The 17,924-nt window shown below is 42.2% G+C and overlaps 1 protein-coding gene across 3 annotated transcripts in view; it reads right to left on the bottom strand.

Moving 5' to 3' along the window:
• ASTN2 (astrotactin 2) overlaps positions 1 to 17,924 on the bottom strand; it is an 882,297-nt gene that overhangs the window by 488,905 nt on the left and 375,468 nt on the right. For all 3 annotated transcript variants that reach the window (XM_047068551.1, XM_047068542.1, XM_047068534.1), the window contains one exon: positions 3,129 to 3,296. In XM_047068551.1, coding sequence (XP_046924507.1) covers positions 3,129 to 3,296 — 168 coding nt within the window. The remainder of the gene's footprint in view (positions 1 to 3,128; positions 3,297 to 17,924) is intronic.

Raw genomic sequence — 17,924 nt, forward strand, 5'->3', positions numbered from 1 at the left:
TGTGTATGTGTGTGTGCAATTCCAGGGGATACTGGTGGGAGAACTGATCATTTCTAAAACTGCCTAGCACGTGCTTACTCCCTGGATGACCCACTGTTTGGAATTATGCCCTCAAGCTTACAGCTAACAGAAAAGATCATCAGAAACCATGACCTTGCACCTGAAGGCAGATCCGATGGGAAGCCAGAAGGTCAGACCCTCAGGCACTGTGCTAGCTGTGGCTTCATAGAGGGAGGCAAGGGAGGAGATACCTTCTGTTCTCTTCTACCAATAGTCTTGCCTGCTTTTTAAGGAAAGAAAAGGAAAAAGAAGAAGAAAAAGAAAAAAGAAAAAGAAACAGAAACAAGAAACAGAAACACACAAAGAAAAAAAAAAAAAGAATGTACAGGACCAGATCCAGAGGCACATCATTTCACAAGGGCGTTCCTGGCTGTTGGATGAGGATAATCGAGTGTGTGTATGTGTGTACGTGTGTGTGTGTGTGTGTGTGTGTGTGTGTGTGTGTGTGTGTGGTGGGAGTAAAGGGGTACTGCTTAGGGTGATAGTGCCTTAAAGCCTAAATGTTTTAATTAAGAGAAAGAAGATTCAGCTGTCTGGTCAAATGATACACTAAAGCTGCATTGCATTTTCCAAATAGCTTCCCCAACAGGCCTATGTAAAAGCTACAAAACTGTGTCTAAACAGACTTCCAACTAAAGGATAAGAAGGGATCGTGGTTAGAAAGCCAAATCCTTGCCCAACCCTGCAGAGACTCAAGGGTTAGCCTGGAGAAGCCCTCTCTTCACTCCTGAACTGTTGCCCCATGGAGCAGTGGGAGAGAACCGAGACAGAGCACACCTTTGACCTGGGCCACTGAGAGCCCTCAGCTCTGCACAGAGGTGGCCACATGGGCATTGTGCAATGGACTTTCCAAGCAAGATGGCCAGGCTCTTGTTAATGAAGAAGAAATGAAGTTCCAGAGAGACTACACCAATGTAAGTCATAGGGAAGAGCAAAGGCCTGGGAGCTAGAACAGCTTCATGTCTAACTTGCTTTGGGACCTTGCCAACTCTTTTCTCTCCAACTTCTATTTCCCAGTTTGTGGACATTAATAACCACCACTTATTGAACAACAAGTAGGAATAAGATATTATCTATGTACTAATCATTTACTATAAAGAAGACACTCTCTCCTAGGTTTAAATATCATGGGTATGCTATTGACTCATACATTTCTATCTCCAGCTAAAACTTCTTTGAATTTGACTTCTGGACATCAATGCCTGTCTTCTATCTCTACTTGATGTTTACTAGTCTTCTTGAACTTACATCCAAAACAGTACCCTTAATCCTCCTCACCTCAATCCTGACCCTCCCACAGCATCTTCTGACTCAATGAAAAAGAAGTCAATTCATCCCACTGTTCGGACTGAACCCTTTGGAATCATCTTTGACCCCTCTCTGCTTCTCACCTTTCAGACCCAATTACAAGGACTGTCAAATCTACCCTCTAAATAGGTCCAGAATTTGACCATCTTTCCCCCTTACCTCTGTGGGCCAAGCCACTGCTAATGCTTACCTATATTAGAATAATAGTGCCCTTGAATGCCAAGTCAATTTGCCACGCACCCGCCAGAGTACTTCTGTTAAAATCCAGGCCACATCATGTCGCTCCTTTGGCTCAGAATCCTCCAGTGACATCTCACCTCACTCAGAGTAAAATCCAAAGTCCTTGTCATCCTCTGTAAGCCCCTGAAGCCACCCCGCCCAACCTTCTGCTTTTCAAATTTCCCTTCTACTTCTCTCCTCTCTCAACTCCATCTAACCACACCATTCTTCCTATTGAGCCAATGGCAACATCCCTGAACTCCTGCTACAGCGTGCTGGCCCTTGTCATTGCCTCTACCTAGAATACCGGTCCCCCAGATAGTCACATGGCTTCCATCATCTTAGCTTCAGGGTGCCCACTCAAATGTCCTCTTCTCAGAGAAGCCTTCCCTGACCACTGCATATAATAACAGCTCCACCCCCCACTCCCAGCTTAGCATCCCATATGCTGTGTGCTCCCCCCCAGCATGCATCATCACCTGACAGAGCACATATATTTTCCTGTTTGTCTGTTGTAGCACTGTCCAACAGAACTTTCTGCAGGGGTGGTAATGTTCTACATCTGAGTTGTCCAAGAGGTAGCCATTAGTCACACGTAGCTTGAAATATGGCTAATGTGACGGGGGAAATGAATGCTTGCTTTATTTAATTCCACTTAATTTAAATAGCGACGTGCGGCTAGTGGCTACCTTCTTAGTGCAGATTTAATGTATCCTTGGAATATAAACTTAATTAGGGCAGAGATTACACCTATTTTGTTCACTGCTATATCTTCAATGCCTAGGAAGATGTCTGCCCTGTGGAATGAATGAGTAAATGAATTTACGAGGGGCTTTCCATGTATTATCTCATTTAATCCTAACAACAGTCTTGTGGGTTAGATGCTGTTTTCATTCTCTGGTACTCAGAGAGAGGAAGTATCTTTCTAAAGAACACCCAGCTAGTGTGTCCCCTATGATCAATATCTCCCCACTTAAGAACATGGGGATCTATCTAATGTACAACATAGTGAACAGTTAAAGTGGTTTTATATACTTGAAAGTTGCTACACAAAAGTTATCACCGCAAAAAGAATGGTATATGAAGTGACGGGGGTGTTAGTGAGTCTGAAGGTGGTAATCATTTCACGGTATATATGTGCATTATTAAATCATGGCATTGTTCACCTTAAACTTATACAATGTTATATGTCAATTTCATTTCAGTAAAGCTGGAAAAAATGACAAAGAACATCCAGCTAGTAAGGGGTAGATAGGATCTGAGCTCAGGGAGGCTAGATGATGTTCAGACACCTTGCTTTGAAATTGGACCAGATGTTGTCTGTGGTCCTTTCTCCTTCTGGGATTCTATGGTTTTACGGAACTTTCTCCCTTGCCAGGTGATGGCAGCGTATAGTTTAATGGCCAATGGAACTGATAGGCCTTCATGTAAAATCCCTTGTCAATGGCTCAAGAGCCATGATTCTTCAGGTAGAAGGGGTGTAGACCATCTTTTGGCCCATATCCTCCCTCCCTCTATCCCCAGCCTAACCCATGGCTCACCAGTGTCTGGGTCGCAGAGCTGCTCACAGGCATCTGTCGTCCTCTGTCCGCAGAGGTCTCTCACCCATGGGGAGGTGGCGTTGATCTGGTAATACAGGGACAGCTTGGCCGGGTTTAACCAGTCTGAGACATCCAGGTAGCTCCCTTCACTCACCACAAAGCTGCTCCCTGCAGGTGAACAGAGAGAAAGACAGCTACTTTCTCCCTGCTTTTAGGATACAGACATAGATGTGTCCTGCTGTTGATGCTGCAGGCCGAGAACACAGACAGGTACATACAAGCCATCTCCCCACCCCAGGACCCTGTTCTTACTTGACCACCGGCATTTACAGAGCATTTATAGCGTGCTTGTCACAATATAAGCAGCCAGTAGAGACACACAAATCAGACACAGAGACAGTTCAGCCTAGTGGTTAGGAGTTGGGCCCTGAGAACTCATAGAGACTTAGGTACAAATCAAGAATCTACCCTTACCTGCCATTGACTTTGGGAAAGGCACTCAATGCCTCTGGGCCTTGGTTACATCATCTGTAAATAGGAATATTAATGGAACCCACCTCATTGTTAGAAAAATGGAATAAATTAATGTAGACAAAATGCTATGCTTAGCCAGGGCCTGACTTGTCCTAGTAAAGAATCCTTAAACATTAAAATTTAAAAGCAAAAAAAAAAAAAAAGTACTAACGTCCCTGTCACTCAGGCACCTTCCCCCCCCCCCCCCCCCCCCCCCGCTGAAAAGGGGTCATTAATGCCCACAGGGGCCAGGTGTGTGATATTAATGGGAGAGACTAGCAGAGTAGCTTCTTGCCCTCCTGGCCTAGATTTTGTTTTTTATTCTATTAGGATGAGAAAGAGAGAGGGAATAGAGAGAGTACAGAATAGAAAACCCAGATATAAACCCACAATTAGAGAGGGAGGTGGGGGAAAAAGAGAAATTCAAAGAAATCGGTAGCACGTCTAAGAAAAAAAGCCACACTTGTGCAATGGAAAATGCCTTAATGTTGGGGAACAATGGAGTTTGGGGTGAACTGACAGTTTGAGTTCTATCAGACTGGAGTAGCTGCAGGCCCACTCCAGCCAACTCTTGCCAAAATGGGTCTATGAGCCAGTAGTCCAAGAATGTCAGGTTTTCTTCAGGCAGAGTCCAAAAATTCAGATTTTAATTGTAATCAAGCAATTTGGCAATAATGACTTAAATTTGTTCTTAAAAAACTTGTGTAGGTCCAACAAAAGACTCTAGCTTTGCAATCTATGCTCTAAAATATTCCTTTTAACGTATACAGGTGCACACAAATACATATACCTCTACACTGGCATACATACATACCTGAATGCATACATACACATACACACATATACATAAATAAACACACACACACACACACACACACATATTCTTTGGGAGCAGGGAACAGAAGCCTGTTCAGGGTGGCTGCATATTGGGTATATGTGGTGAGTGTATACATATAAAAATAGAGCAAAGGTGTCTCACATCATTAGACAACAAGAAGGAATAAAAGGCATTCAAATTGGCAAAGAGGAAGTAAGAGTTTTACTATTTACAGATGACATGATACTATATACAGAAAATCCTAAAAATATTCCACCAAAAAACTACGGGAACTCATAAATGAATTCAGTGAAGTCACAGGATACAAAATCAATATACTGAAATCTGTTCCATTCCTATACACTGATAACGAAGCAGCAGAAAATGAAATTAAGAAAGCAATCCCATTTATAATTGCACCCCAACCAATAAAAGATCTGCAAATAAACTTAATAAAAGAGGGGAAAGACCCATATCCTGAAAACTCTAAAACATTAATGAAAGAAATTCAAGATGATACAAAGAAATGGAAAGACAGTCCATGTTCATGTGTTGGAAGAACAAATATTTTTAAAGTGTCTATTATTCTACAGATTTAATGTAATCCCAATCAAAATACCAACAGCATTTTTCGCAGAACTGGAAGAATAACCCTAAAATCTGTATGGAAGCACAAAAGACCCATGCCAAAGCAATGGTGAAAAAGACAAACAAAACTGGAGTCATCACAACGCCAGACTTCAACTTATATTACAAAGCTTTAGTAATCAAAACCATATGGTACCAGCATGAAAACAGACATATGGACCAACAGCACAGAACTGAAAACCCAGATATAAACCCGCAATTATACGGTCAATTAATCTTTGACAAAGGGGGAAAGAATATACAATGGGAAAAAGGCAGCTTCTTCAACAAATGATATTGGAAAAACTGGACAGCTACATGCAGAAGCATGAAACTGGCCCACTTTTTTACACGATACACAAAAATAAACTAAAAATGGATTGAAGACCAAAATATGAGACCTGAAACCATAAAAATCTTAGAAGAGAGCACAGATAGTAATTTCTCTGGCATCAGCTGTAGCAATGTTTTTCTAGATATGTCTCCTGAGGCAAAAGAAATAAAAGCAAAAATAAACTATCGGGGCTACATCAAAATAAACAGCTTCTGCACAACAAAGGAAAAAATCAGCGAAACTAAAAGGCAACCTACTGAATGGGAAAACATATTGGCAAATGACATATCCAATAAAGGGTCAGTATCCAAAATATATAAAGAACTTATATAACTCAACACCAAAAAATGAATAATCTAATTTAAAAATGGGCAGAAGACATGAACAGACATTTTTCCAAAGAAGACATACAAATAGGCAACAGACACATGAAAAGATGCTCAATATCCCTCATCATCAGGAAAATGCAAATCAAAACTATGGTGAGTTTTCACCTTACACCAGTCAGAATGGTTAAAGTCAACACAAGAAACAACAAGTGTTGGAAAGGATATGGAGATACGGGAACCCTCTTATACCGTTGGAATGCAAACTGGTGCAGCCACTCTGGAAAACAGTATGGAGCAGTATGGAGTGTCCTCAAACAGTTAAAAATAAAATTACCTTATGATTCAGCAATCACACTACTGTGTATTTATCCAAAGAATACAAAAAACACTAATTCAAAGGGATACATTCACCCTGATATTTATTGCAACGTTATTGGCAAGAGCCTAACTATGGAAGCAGCCCAAGTGTCCATCCATAGATGAATGGATAACTAAGATGTGTTGGTAGGGCGACAAGGGTGGCTCAGTCGGTTAAGAATCCGACTCTTGATTTCAGCTCAAGTCACGATCTCATGCCCCATGAGTTTGAGCCCCGTATCAGGTTTCATGCTGACAGTGTGGAGACTTCTTGAGATTCTCTCTCTCTCTCACTCTCTCTCTCTCTCTCTCTGCCCTGCCATGAGCGTGCTCTCTCTCTCTCTCTCTCTCTCTTTCTCTCAAAATAAATAAGAATAAACTTTTAAAAATGTGGTATATAATATACGATGGAATATTACTCAGACATAAAAAAGAATGATATCTTGCCATTTGCAATGACATGGATGGAGGAGGAGAATATAACGCTAAGTGAAATAAGTCAGAGAGAGACAAATACCATATGACTTCACTCATATGTGGAATTTAAGAAACAAAACCAACAAAGAAAAAGAGAGAGAGAAAAACAAGAAACTCTCACCTATCGAGAACAAACTGATGGTAATCAGAAGGGAAATGGTGGGTGACATAAGTGATGGAGATTAAGAGTACCCTTATCATGATGAGCACTTAGTCATGCATGGAAGTGCTGAATCACTCACTATATTGTACAACTGAAACTAACAGAACAGTGTATGTTAACTATACTGAAATTAAAATTAAAAAGAAACTTAATAAATGAAAAAAAGAAAACATAGATAAAATTTCCATTAAAAAAAAATACAGCACAGGTCGAATTTCATAGGGGGAAAGAAAAACCAAAAAGTTCAAGTAGGACCAAGCTCCACCACGCTGGACTTGGAGAGCAGTTCTAGATTTATAACAGATCTACAGACCTCAGCAGCAGGAGATCTTAAATTGTTTCACAATTAACATGACTCAGCTTCTTTCCCTGCATTTGCTTCCCTCTACCTCACGATCAACCAACAAAAGCTTTCCATGTATGCAATTTAAATTTTCCAAAGAGGGACCCAGTTACTGGGCATCATTTGGGTTTAGCGAGAACCTCTCTGCCAGGTCACAAAAGACCTTGCTGGCTGACTGCAATGATTGTGCTCCTCTCGGCCCTGGTGTCCAGCTGTGGTCCAATGGGCAATGGCCAGGGACGCAGGATCACATCAGACCCTACCTGAATGCCTCGAGGATCTACGATTCCCTGAGGGCATGGCAGGCAACGTTATCCTCTCTAACTCACACAGAGGATATGATTTCTATCATCTTATAGAATGAGTTCTTCAGTAGAAATACAGTGGACAATGTGATTTGGGGTGATGATGGAAGAGGGATTCTATGAGAAAACCATAAGGGATAGATAGCATCAGGCTCAGAGATAAGGAAATGACCACATTTGAAGTCGGCCTTAGAATCCTTGGCAGCTAAAGGAAAAAAAAAAAAGGAAAAGAAAGAAAAGAGTCTGCTGGATTCCATATTTCAAATTTCTGGCAAGGAAAGATATGCAAATCTATCTGCAAAGCCATATTTTCCCCTCTGGAACTAAGCCCGAGCAGAAACATGTCACATGGGTCCCTGTGCAAGGCACCGAACATCAGTATCAACCACAGATTTTTCTTTTAAAAAGCACAGTCATGCTGTTTAAATGGGTAATTCTTGTATTTATTCTCACTAAAGACTGAGGGATGGATATTGAATTGTGTCCCAGGGCTGAGTTTGGCTAATCCCACTACTTCAGGGAAACTACACGGTGCAGCCATACAGAGAATAGAGTCAGCAATCCGTGGATTCAGATCTTCACTCTGCTACTTACAAACTGTAAACCTGGGCAAATCCTCCATCACCTCACATGAAAAATGTGGTTCCTAATTTCTCCTTCATAGGGTTGATATAAAGACTAAATGAGACAATGCATGTATCTTAGGTCTGGTTTACCAGAAATGAGGCTCAAAGGCAAAGACTGACATGCAGGAGGTTTACTGGGTGCTGCTTGTAAGGAAATGACCAAATGGCATTGAGAGTGAGCAGAGGGAGAAGTCAAATAGTGATGCCGTTGCAGCAAAGACCCCAGGGCTGATCCCAGCGGGACGTTCTGGGGCTGGGATGGTCCTTCACAGTTGTCCCGAGTCAAGACAATGTATCAGGCCTTTGTACCCTCACTTTAACCAGTCATAGGCTGCGGGCTATCTTTGGGGGAGGGGCAGGGACTTGGATGAAGTGGTCCTTTTCCATGAAGGACATTTCTCCAAGAAAGGCTCAGAGCAAGTGGTCAGCCACCAACATTCCTGGAAGCTGGGGGAATAGTGCCTATGTTCTAACGACAGATTTGGTCATGGCATTAGTACATCCACTACAATATGTGATGTCCTTAGCACATTGTGAAATCTCAACTAACAAGAGTGATTTTAGTTTTTATTTGAATTTCTTATAAACCTGGACGCTCCAAATCCAATACTGGTTTATCAGATCTCTCTTAAATATGGGGAAATAAGAGTCTCTTTGAAAGACAATGACTCAAAAGCAGGTTATCTTCAACTTCTTTAAAAAGGTACTCTACCAAAGTATACTGTTGTTGTTGTTGTTTTAATGCTTATTTATTTTTGAGAGACAGAGAGAGAGCATGAGTGGGGGGCGGGGGGCAGAGAGAGAGGGAGACACAGAATCTTAAGCAGGCTCCAGGCTCCAAGCTGTCAGCACAGAGCCCGATGTGGGGCTCGAACCCACGAACGGTGAGATCATGACCTGGGCTGAAGTCGACGCTTAACCGACTGAGCCATCCAGATGCCCCTATACTGTTGGTTTAATGGCAGAAGGAAGTTACTATCCTTTGAATGAGTGTGTTACACATCCTGTTCACTTAATTCTTACAACAGACCTATGGGGGTATGTATTCCCCCCATTTGACAGAAGGACAGCACAAGTTCAGAGAGAAACTAAGTTACCTGAAATTATAAGTAATAAGTGCCCCAAGTAGAAAGTGACTCTAGGTATTTCAGCATCCAAAGCTGGGACATACCCATTATTCCAGGCTGGCATGAGAGCTGGGGCTTTGATTCAGTATTAGGCAGAGTTTCCCTCTTCCATGATTTCATTTCTCCTCTGATAGTCTATGCATCCCTCTGTAGATTGTATCCTAGAGTGCTGGAAGTCTTTTGCCTTTTCTGATTGATAGTGATTTCGTACAGGGAAGAGGTCATGACTCATTAGTCCTTATCAATGCAGCCCTCAGCAGAATGCCTGGCATATATTAGGAGTTTGGAGAATGTCTGTTGAATGAATTAATGAAATCACAGTCCCATGCTTGACTGGAAGGAATTTCAACTAACTTCAGCATGGGATTGTGAAGCAGGAATGCCTCCACATGGATCCCAAAGGGTTTTTGTTTGTTTTTTGTTTTTATCCTGTGAGAGCCAGAATACAAGCTGAGCCCTTCAGTGTCTCCCTCGTCCCAAATCAATCAAGGTTCTTGAGTTCTCATTTGCCCCATGGACTTGTGATGTAGATGATTAAAGTAGAGATGCTGGAGGGGTTCAGTGTGAAGGAGGAAGGACATGTGGCAGGGAGATGTCACATCAGATAGTGAAAGGAAGTAACTGCACAAAATGTAATTTCAAGACTTAATCCATGTGTTCATTTAACCAACATTTATTAAGCCCCTCCTTGCATAAGAAATGGATACCAAGAAAGATAAATGGATGGAATCTGTCAAGAAAATTACAGATTAGCAAGGGAGATCAAATGTGTACACAGATGGATATAATACCTCCTAGAGTGTTGGGAGAACTGCATGACAAGGATGGGCATCTTTGAGGATAAGTGGAAGGAAAAAAGGGTGTTGTAGAGGAATCATTGAAGAGTTGGCCTTTAAGCTAGATTTCGAAGGATACCAAGGAGAACAAACTTGGCAAAAGTTGAGGTGGCATCTGCCTCTCAAGGCTCACCTTCAGATCTGCCTTATGCTCCTTAAGAGGAGATTAAGATGTCTCTCATACATACAAGGCATTCTACTCAACTGGAAGCTATATATGCCATATTATAGGTTTACTCATTCATCCATATATTTATTCATTTAACAAATAAATCACCTACCATGTGCTGGGCCCTGTCTCATCCTCTGGATGAGTAAAATATGGCATCTGTCTACAGAGAGCTTATAGTCCAGGAAGGGAGTTCAGAAATAGCAAATCTAAGGCAAAGCAGGATTTTTTTTTTTTTAAATTCCTCTTCCTTATTCTCCCATCTAGATTGTACATTTCTTGAAAGTAGAGACTATGCCTTATCTAACTCTGCAATCACCACAGTGCTTAGGGTATAGTGGAGGTTCAGAAGATGTTGGGGAGTGTGTGTGTGTGAGAGAGACTAAGAGGAGAGAGAGAGAGAGAGAGAGAGAGAGAGAGAGAGAGAGAGAATGCATGCAAACATGCACAGTGAGGCCAAAGAGTGGCAAGCAGCTCTCTCTGGGTAAGTTCTAGCATTACTTTGAGAACAGATATATAGAAAAGGGATAGAAATGCATTTTTTCTGTGTGTCTCACACATCTCTAGTTTTCCAATGGACCCTGTTTTATTTTCTTGGCTTTGGACCAAAAGTACCCCCATTTTTCTGGGCGCTCTGAGAATCCTCTTTGTGCTCAAATCAATCTCCCCAGAGCAGTGACTCTGGAATGAATCTTTGCCAAAATCTCATCTTCAAAATGTCATGTTTCCTTATTTTTAAATATATATATATATATATTTTTTTTTCTCCCACTGGCTTGTGGGAATATACATCATCTAATTAGCCAAATGGATTTTCAGTTCAGCCCAATCGTTTCCTTATCTAGCATCTGAAGCTCAGCGTTGCTCAGGGGACTGAACGGGCACGGAGGTCCTCATTAACTCTGATCTTCAATTACATTGATTATAAGCCTGCTTCTGTAATTGTGCAGCATAGATCAGAGGTGAGCTGGGGAGCTCAGGCCACTCGGTAGTGTTCTATGAAAAGCCAGAGGCATATCGGCCCCTAAAGAAACAGAAAGCTACAGATGAGAACTAAAAATACCACGGAAGGAGGTATCACCAGACAAAATTGCCTGGCGAGCCGGACGGCAGCTGCAAATCCCTTTCATTATACCTCGAATCATGAGACAGACCTCTGAGAACCATGGATAGAAAATTTCAAAAGAAGGCTCTGGTCACAGTGGTGAATGAGAAGCAGGGAAAGGAAAGGTTGTATGGTGGAAAGGTGGTCTTCACAAATGAAGCTCAGGGAATTTTCTGGCCAAAAGTACATGGCTCTTTTTTTTCCCCCTTCTCATTCTTTGGGTACAAAATAATTAAAGGTTTCTTTCCTGATGTTACAGCATGTATTCATTCCCATGATGATCTCATCTGTCAGGGTCTCAGACTTGGGAGAAAACATCTTTGGGGAGCATAGGATAAGAAAACAAAAACAAAAACAAAAAACAAGATGAAGAAGTGAGCCACCCACCTTCAGCTCAACAGACCCATGAAGAGTGCACCCACACCCACCTCTCTCCCCTGTCCAGAGAGCCCCAAGTTAGGCTTGAATACATTCCACCACTTGTCATTGACTGAAAGCCATTTCAGGAGTGAGTGACCAAACTCTGCAAACGGGGGGTTAGATGCATCAGCCACGTTTCTCTGTGCTGTTGCCCCCTGGTCTTCTTCCAGCTCTCTTCCCTTCTGTTGCATTCTTCCCCCTCGCCTGGCATCAATGTCAACCTATTCCTCTGTACGTTCTATGTGTCATGGGCTGATCTACAGCATCCCCAAATTTCACATGTTGAAAGTCCTAATGCCCCGTACCTCTGAGTATCCTTGTATTGGGGGCTGGGGTCTTTAAAGAGGTAATTAAGGTTAAATGAGGTCATTAAGTTGGGGCCCTAATCCAGTAGGACTGATGTCTTTATAAGAAGAGGAGACGAGGCCACAAACACAGAAGGACAACCATGTGAAGACCCAGGGAAAAGCTGACCATCTACAGGCCAAGGAGAGACATCCTCAGAAGAGGACCTTTTGGCCAACAACTTGATATCAACTTCTGGCCTCGAGAACTATGGGGAAATAAATTTCTGTTGTTTAAGCCACACAGTCTGTGGTACTTTGTTATAGCAGTCCTGGCAACTATTGTACTATCTCTGTCTTATATGACAACAACTACCTCTTTAAAAATTTTTTTCGATGTTTATTTAGTTTTGAGAGGGGGGAGTAGGGAGGGAAGGGGGAAGGGGCAGAGAGAGAGGGAGACACAGAATTGGAGGCAGGCTCCAGGCTCTGAGCTGTCAGGACAGAGCCTGACATGGGGCTCAAACTCACGGACCGCAAGATTATGACCTGAGCGGAAGTCAGACACTCAACCGACTGAGCCACCCAGATGCCCCTCACAACAACTGCCTCTTAACACTTGCATTTGCCCCATTTATTAACCTTTATTTTTGTCACAGATTCCTCTGTATCACTTTCCAGAATAAAGTTCTCAAATGCATAAAATATAATGCATAGCATTACAAAGGAAACCAATAGTGGAAACACCCTAGTCTGAGCTACGCTAAGCTATTTCCATCCATTCCACAGATGCCCAGTCTGCTACCTGACCTGCTTCCAAACACTTGAACATCATTGGATGGACAAGGAGTGGCAGCCAGACTATAATGAATATTCAATCCCGCTGAAGTATGTGAATGAGATGCAAATGACAGAGAAGAAAACTAAGAAAACATGGAGAAGAAGTTCCACTGGCTATTTTAAAAAGGGCTGGCCTCTTTCTTTTTGTTCAAATACTAATTTTTTAAAAATCTCTGAAGAAGATAGAAACTTGGTTAAAATCAGAATTGTCTTAGAACAATCACACAATAGAGCATAATTTTATGAAGCTAAGTTACATATTTAATTTTAAAGAGGGTTAGAAAATTTTGAGTTCCTTTTTTCCATTATCACCTGCTAAGGAACCTTTTTCAACACACTTTTCCTCAACCACTCCCAACTCATGAAGTTTTAATACCACAGATATACTCTGTATGTATGAATATGTACTATGCTTTTGATGTACATAAAAAAGACTAAAAGGAGGTCCTCCTGCCCCCAGAATAAATTTTAATGTCTTTGGAGGTATTATTATCCTCACTGAGAATGGATGCTACAGTTACAGATAAACTTAGGGTTAAGAAAAGCAAGGGATAGGGGCACCTGGGTGGCTCAGTTGGTTTAGTGTCCAACTTTGGCTCAAGTCATGATCTCATGCTTTGTGGGTTCAAGCCCCTGCATCAGGCTCTGTGCTGACAGGCTCTGTCCTGGAGCCTGCTTTGGATTCTGTGTCTCCTTCTCTCTCTGCTCCTTCCCCACTCACTCTCTGTCTCTGTCTTTCAAAAATAAGTAAAATGTAAAAAAAAAAATTAAATAAAAAAAAAGAAAGAGGGGCGCCTGGGTGGCGCAGTCGGTTAAGCGGCCGACTTCAGCCAGGTCAAGATCTCGCGGTCCGTGAGTTCGAGCCCCGCGTCGGGCTCTGGGCTGATGGCTCAGAGCCTGGAGCCTGCTTCCGATTCTGTGTCTCCCTCTCTCTCTGCCCCTCCCCCGTTCATGCTCTGTCTCTCTCTGTCTCAAAAATAAAATAAAAACATTAAAAAAAAAAAAAAAGAAAGAAAAGGGATGTGCCCAAGATCTCACTGGGATTAGTGAAATATCTACAACTAGCACAAGGGAGGTGAGGATCAGAGAAAGGAACAGACTTTCCCAGGGACACAGAGCTGGAAAGCGTTGGGAATGGGCCAGAGCCCAAGTGCGGTGACCCAAGTACTCAGAGTTTGTCCCAGTATTCCACACTGACAACCAAGAATAGATCCCATGACGGTGAGCTGTCTCAAGGCTAAAGCTCCCTCACTGGGAGTGTGAAATGGTAATAACTTTGAGAGGTCCATTCATGGAAGAACATCAAAGAGCTCATCACCAAACATCCCTTTAAAGGAACCATGGAGATGGACAGGCTACTGGTATTTTGAGTGTTCTATGTTCGAAAAAGAGTTATTTCCAAACAAAGCTGCATGAAAGCCTGGTTTTCTTTCCCCAAATGGAGTTTTGCTTGATTGTCTCCAGGCAATTGTGTTTCTGTTTTCTTTCTCACTTCAAATTGTCATCAAAGTCTGCCTAAAAGAGATTGCCACCAAATTCCACATGACTTTATGTACCACTGGCCTTGCTTCAAAGTTGAGTTAGGGGTGTCTGAGTCTGGACAAAAGAGGTTTGAAGAGTTGAAATTTCAAAAAAAAAATTATTTTTCTCTCCATGGATATAACAATTTGGTACCAAGCTAGGCAGCAAGGTTTGAAAAGAACAAAGTCGTGAAAAATGCTTCCTGTTTTCCTTTAGGTTATTTATTTTTTTAAAGAACTGGGATTAAAGATTGAAGACAACCATTTGATTGAAGGCAACCATTTGCTTTTAATTTAAGAATTTATTTTTTTCCTTCCTTTTTTTTTTTTTTTAAACTTTCTTGATGACTTCACTGGGGATATATGCATCAAGCCCAATCTCAATGTTGGAATTCTTTTTTATCTAAGATCAGTGCTTCTTGAATGAACATGGTGGACAGTTGCTCCCAAAACTCAAGGGTCCTCTGGCTCTGATTTGCTAACACAGTAGCACCCTATTGTGCATAAGGGATACATTCCAAGGCCCCCTGTGGATGCCTGATACCACAGATGATACCAAACTCTGCATATACTATGTTTTTTCCTATACATACATATTTAAGGTAAAATTTAATTTATACACTAGGCAGAGTAAGAGATTAACAATAACTAATAATAAAACAGAACAGTAATAATGTACTGTAATAAAATTTATCCCTCTCTAAATATCTCACCTTACTGTACTCACTCTTCTTGTGATGATGTGAGTGGATAAAATGCTCACGTGATGAGATGGTGTAAGGTAAATAAACACAGACACGTGACATGGCATTAGGCTACTACTGACCTTCTGATGTATCATCTGCTTTTGGACTGTGATTGACTGCACGTAACTTCAACCTTGGAAAGTGAAAGTACAGAAAAGGGGCCAACTGTGTTCAAAAATTTCCTTCTTTATCAGCTGCTCAAGTAAGACAGGAGTTCAGATGGGAGGCAAGGGCTAGACTACAGGGTGGAACAGGTATGGTTTAAATCCTAGTCCAGCTACTGACCTGCTGGGTGGCCCCGGAACAGATCATTTGATCTTGGTTAAGTCTTCTCTGTTTCCTTATCTGCACAATGGAAATGCTTACTTCATAGAGATTCTATGACCATTAACTAAAATGATAATTGTATGAATAATTGGACCCTATGTAGATGGTACCCTCTGGAGCTGTGCTCCATGGTGGTTATGCCCAGGACATAGACAATAGTTTCATTTTTATTTTATTTAGTTATTTTTTAATGTTTATTTTTGATGGAGAGAGAGAGAGAGAGAAAGCATAAGCAGGGAAGGGGCAGAAGAGAGACAGAATTTGAAGTAGGCTCCAGGCTCTGAGCTGTCAGCACAGATTCCGATGTGGGGCTCGAACCCACAAGCCATGAGACTATGACCTGAGCTGAAATCTGATGCTTAACCGGCTGAGTCACCCAGGCACCCCAATAGTTTCATTTTTAAAACCAATGTGCACCTTTCTCCTGCCTGCCCAACCAAGGAGCCCATTTCCCTGTGCTGAGCCATGGCTTGTCCCAGTAGCACCTCCAATTTTCACAATATCCTGGGGTGAACTGGGTAAGACAGGAAATGAGGGTTACAACTTTAAGGTGTGTGGCAGGAGTGAAGTGTAGAGGGCTGAGAAGAATGCCCTGAACATATTAGTTTCAATAAAACCATCATGAAAATACTATGTGTGGTTGAGATAGGACTGGCTGATGGAATGAACAAATGAATGAATGGACCATGTGGCTTTCCAGATTCACCAGCCTAACTTTGTGGCTTACCTGCCCTGCTCCCCCTGCTTCGGTGATGTACCCCTTTCTATGGCACACCCTTCTTTCTGCCTCTCCCAAAGAGCCTGCACAAACGTCAGGGGCTGTTTGGCAAAGATGGCTCACAACTGCGAGTGCTAAGAATAACCATATTAGCAATTCCTCCCGGATCTGTTTCATTACTACACTGCGGGTTCGATGCCAACCGACCAAATTAGGCCCAAGCACCTGCCTGCTTTCGTGTCTCTCACTGTCGGTGTGTGTGCATGTGTCCCTCCCTCTCTAGGTCTCTGGCCTTCTATTCTCTTCACTTTTGTCTAGAAATAAATTCAGTGGGAAAAGCACAAGGTCTCAGACCTCAGAACTGGCAAACCTGGATTCAACAAGCGCCCTCACCACTTATTATTTGAATGACCTCAGGAAATGCTTTATATTTTTTTTTTCCTCAGCTTCCTCATCAAAAAGGGAATGCATACCACTTACCCGGCAGCATTCACAGGAATATTAAATGCGACCGCGTGTATACCTGGCTTCTTGGATGTGCTTACCAAATGGGAGATTTTGCTGCTGCGGCTGTTGTTAATCTAATTGATCCCAGAAATAATTCTGGAGGGCAGGTGTTACTTTTAGCCCCATTTCACAGACAAGAAGACTCCAGCCGAAGGAGGTTAAAGGTATATGTCCTCAGTTACACAGCAAGAAAGTTGATAATTCCAAACTAGAACTCATTACAGAGCTCTGTCTCTAATACCAGGCTGCCTCCTTCCCATTCTTCTCCCTGTTATAAGTGTGTGTGTGCACACACACACACATATACATGCATGTGTGCATACATGCATGTGTGTGAATGTGTGTGTATGTATTTGGCTTCTGTCAATATTCATCTCTGGTTATTTCTCTAAGTACTCAGCTTCCCATGGGGGTGGCTGAAACATAAATCAGACCATGTTGAGAGTGTGTGAGAGAGAAATGGCAGGAGAAGGTGACATAATATTGTAATTCAATACTTAATATCTCCGAAGACATGTAATACATCCTCATGGCATTTCCAGAAGATATTTTCTGGAAACTGGACAATAATTCACATTAATGCGAAGCCTAAATCTAATTGTTTTATGAGGCTACAAAGGACTACATAGGATAAAGCTTCCAAAAATGTTGAGGCTTTAACAGTCATGTTGATGGAACAGATTTCACTGTCTGGCACAGATGAGAACAGCTGCCTAGATATATAATATTGGTACCTGGAGCACGATAACAAAGGAAATGTGCGGCTTAGCCACACCGTAATGTTCACTGCCATGAGCCCTCCGCCAGCCAAACCCTGCTATGAATTATGGGAAAGATAAAGAGAGAAAGGATAAGATTTTGAGGGCTGAAGGAAGGTCTTGAGGCTTCAACAGGCCACAGGATGGTGGAGACCCACACTTCTGGTATATGACATGTGAAGGATGAGTTATTTCAATCTGTTCCCAGAGGGAGATGTGGGGCTTGAGGGAGCCAGGCTCCAGAGCCAGATAGGATGGGTGGGAGCCCAATCCTGCCATTTATTAGCCGGCTTCTGCCCATTACCTGACCTTGTGAGCCTACGGGTTCCTATTCCATCAAATGGAGATGACAGTACCTGCCACATAACTCCTGTGTATAAAGGCACATTGAGATATCCACGGTTGATGAGGAAAGCAAGGGGGGCAAGAATATGTAGGACCTTATCTCAGGTATCAAACAAACAAACAGCAATTCAGAGTGTGTGTGTGTGTGTGTGTGTGTGTGTGTGTGTGTGTAGTAAAATTTCTGGAAGGATATACACAAAAAA

The sequence above is a fragment of the Lynx rufus genome, unplaced genomic scaffold (assembly GCF_022079265.1).
Source record: "Lynx rufus isolate CCGP_SWC_20201006 ecotype Redwood Valley unplaced genomic scaffold, mLynRuf1.p SCAF_10, whole genome shotgun sequence".
In the NCBI taxonomy this organism is placed as follows: domain Eukaryota; kingdom Metazoa; phylum Chordata; class Mammalia; order Carnivora; family Felidae; genus Lynx; species Lynx rufus.